The sequence below is a fragment of the Myotis brandtii genome, unplaced genomic scaffold, assembly GCF_000412655.1.
Source record: "Myotis brandtii unplaced genomic scaffold, ASM41265v1 scaffold274, whole genome shotgun sequence".
NCBI classification, from domain to species: Eukaryota; Metazoa; Chordata; class Mammalia; order Chiroptera; family Vespertilionidae; genus Myotis; species Myotis brandtii.
In genome coordinates, this window is record NW_005360425.1 from 1,599,380 (window position 1) to 1,601,796 (window position 2,417).

The following is a 2,417-nucleotide window of genomic DNA, read 5'->3' on the forward strand; positions in this document are numbered from 1 at the left end:
TGTGGATGCGACTAGCACTAACCACTGCACAATGAGACTGCTGACTGACTGGCTCACTCAACTGGTGCATGAATTGCGCACACCTCCCCCGCGCTGCGCTGCGTATCCCGGCCCGCCTACGCCACGTCTCCTGTCGCCCAACCGACCGACACCCCCCACTTCTTCTAACGCCACTTCTTCAAAATAGACTCGCCCAGGCCGAAAACTGACTTCTGCGCATGGGCCACGAAGTTTCAATCGCACTGTACATGCGCGCCCGCACGTGGTATTTTGTGGAAGAGCCACACTCAAGGGGCCAAAGAGCCGCATGTGGCTCGCGAGCCGCGGTTTGCCGACCACTGAGCTAGGGCAATAAAATATGTATATTTTAAAATGTACCTCATTTTTTGTTTCCTTCTTTTTTAGCTGCCTAATTTTTTCCATCTTTCTCTCCTCTTTCTCCAGTCTTCTCTTTGATTTTACTTTTGCTTTCCCTTCAGTTTCTTCTTTATCATGCATGGGTTTTTTGGAAATCTTTCTACTAGCTGTAAAGTCCACGGGGTTTTCAGATTGACAGCCCAGCTCTAAGGAAGATGTCACTTGGGTTTCAAGATTTTCCTGGTACAAAGACTCTTCCTCCTCCACGTCACTTTCGTCACTGTCTGCCAGAGTTTTGTATTTCCTTCTGGCTTTCCCATTTTTTCCAGCATATAAGTTCTCTTTATTTTCCTCTTCGACAATGTCATAGGTAGCTTTCTCTGGAGAGGCATTTGGGTCTTCTCTTTCAGAATCACTGTCTTGTAGCACCTTCCTGCTTTTCAATTTCTTACTCACAAATATCTCTTCATCAGAATCTGAAGGAAACACAAATGTTTTTTTAGCATTCTGCTGTCATTTGGGCTTTCTCCTAGTTCCACTAAACCTATCCAGTCATCCAAAAATATATCCAATTATCCAAATGATATATCACCTTGTAAAATTATGTAACTATCACTAAGAACTGACTGTAGCAAAGCAAATCTAAAAGTTACATTTGGAAAACATTTTCATTAGAAAAATGTCTCACTGAAAAATGTAATTACTGTATATATCTTTACAACAGGAAAAGTTGTTCTAATCATTCTGGAAGGTGTTAAAAATTCTTTTATTGTGGAATAAATGCATTCAACCAGGCAATGTGGTAGCTTCTTGACATTTTATATATTCAGTAATATAACAGAAATTATTATTCTCAAAAGGGTATAACACAACTATTTTGCTTTTATAATAAAAAATGATAAAGTTGGGCATTAATAACTTAATAAGTCAAGAGAATAATAAAATTAATCCAATCCAAGCCCCTACATTCTATTTCTAAATATAAAGGCACTATTACAAACCTCCTTCACTCAAGGGTCCAATTGTTTCATAGCTGCCCAGTCCACTGTCGAAAGGACTATCTGCTTCTTCTTGTGAAATGAGTTTTAAATCATTGATTTCTAGGTGAACCTACATCAATGAGAATACATTTTGCATTAACCAACAGGTTACAAAAAACTCTAAGTACATTACGATACACAAAGCATTATGGGGTCATCAGGCTGAAATAAGGGAAAAAAACCAAACAATTCAAGGGTTCAATGAAGAGATGACAACCCTAGCCAGTTTAGCAAAGTGGATAGATTGTAGGTGTGTGGATTGAAGGGCCTCAGGTTCAATTCTGGTCAAGGGCACGTACCTGGGATGCAGGCTTGATCCCCGGCCCTGGTCGGACATGGGCAGGAGGCAACCAATGGGTATCTCTCTCCCATCGATGTTTCTCTCTCTGTGTCTCTCCCCTCCCTTCCACTCTCTCTAAAAATCAATGGTAAAAATATCTTTGGGTAAGGATTAACAGAGAGAGAGAGAGAGAGAGAGAGAGAGAACACATTAAGAATTACTGGACATGCCCTAGCTGGTTTGGCACAGTGGGTAGAGTGTCGGCCTGTGGACTTGAAGGGTCCCGGGTTCAATTCTGGTCAAGGGCACATGCCCAGGTTGCAGGCTTGAATCCCCAGTATGGGGCGTGCAGGAGGCAGCCGATCAATGATTCTCTCTCATCATTGATGTTTCTATCTCTCTCCCACTCTGAAATCAGTAAAAATATATTTTAAAAAGAGAATTACTGGACCAAAAACCAAAAGAAAAATCATTGTTCACCTTTAAAGCAATCTATAGAACCAAATCTTTTTTTTAATCCTCATCCAAGGATATGTTTGTGTGCTTTTTATTTTAGAAAAGAAGAGAGGGACGCCAAAACCGGTTTGGCTCAGTGGATAGAGCGTCAGCCTGCAGATTGAAGGATCCCAGGTTCAATTCCGGTCAAGGGCATGTACCTGGGTTTCGGGCACATCCCCAGTGGGAGATGTGCAGGAGGCAGCTGATCGATGTTTCTCTCTCATCGATGTTTCTAACTCTCT

The 2,417-nt window shown here is 41.7% G+C and overlaps 1 protein-coding gene across 1 annotated transcript in view; it reads right to left on the bottom strand.

Annotated features, from left to right (window-relative positions):
* CLSPN (claspin) overlaps positions 1-2,417 on the bottom strand; it is a 27,916-nt gene that overhangs the window by 21,055 nt on the left and 4,444 nt on the right. The window contains exons 2-3 of the mRNA XM_005868676.2: positions 1,359-1,467; positions 379-833 (exon numbers count right to left, since the gene is read on the bottom strand). Coding sequence (XP_005868738.1) covers positions 379-833; positions 1,359-1,467 — 564 coding nt within the window. The remainder of the gene's footprint in view (positions 1-378; positions 834-1,358; positions 1,468-2,417) is intronic.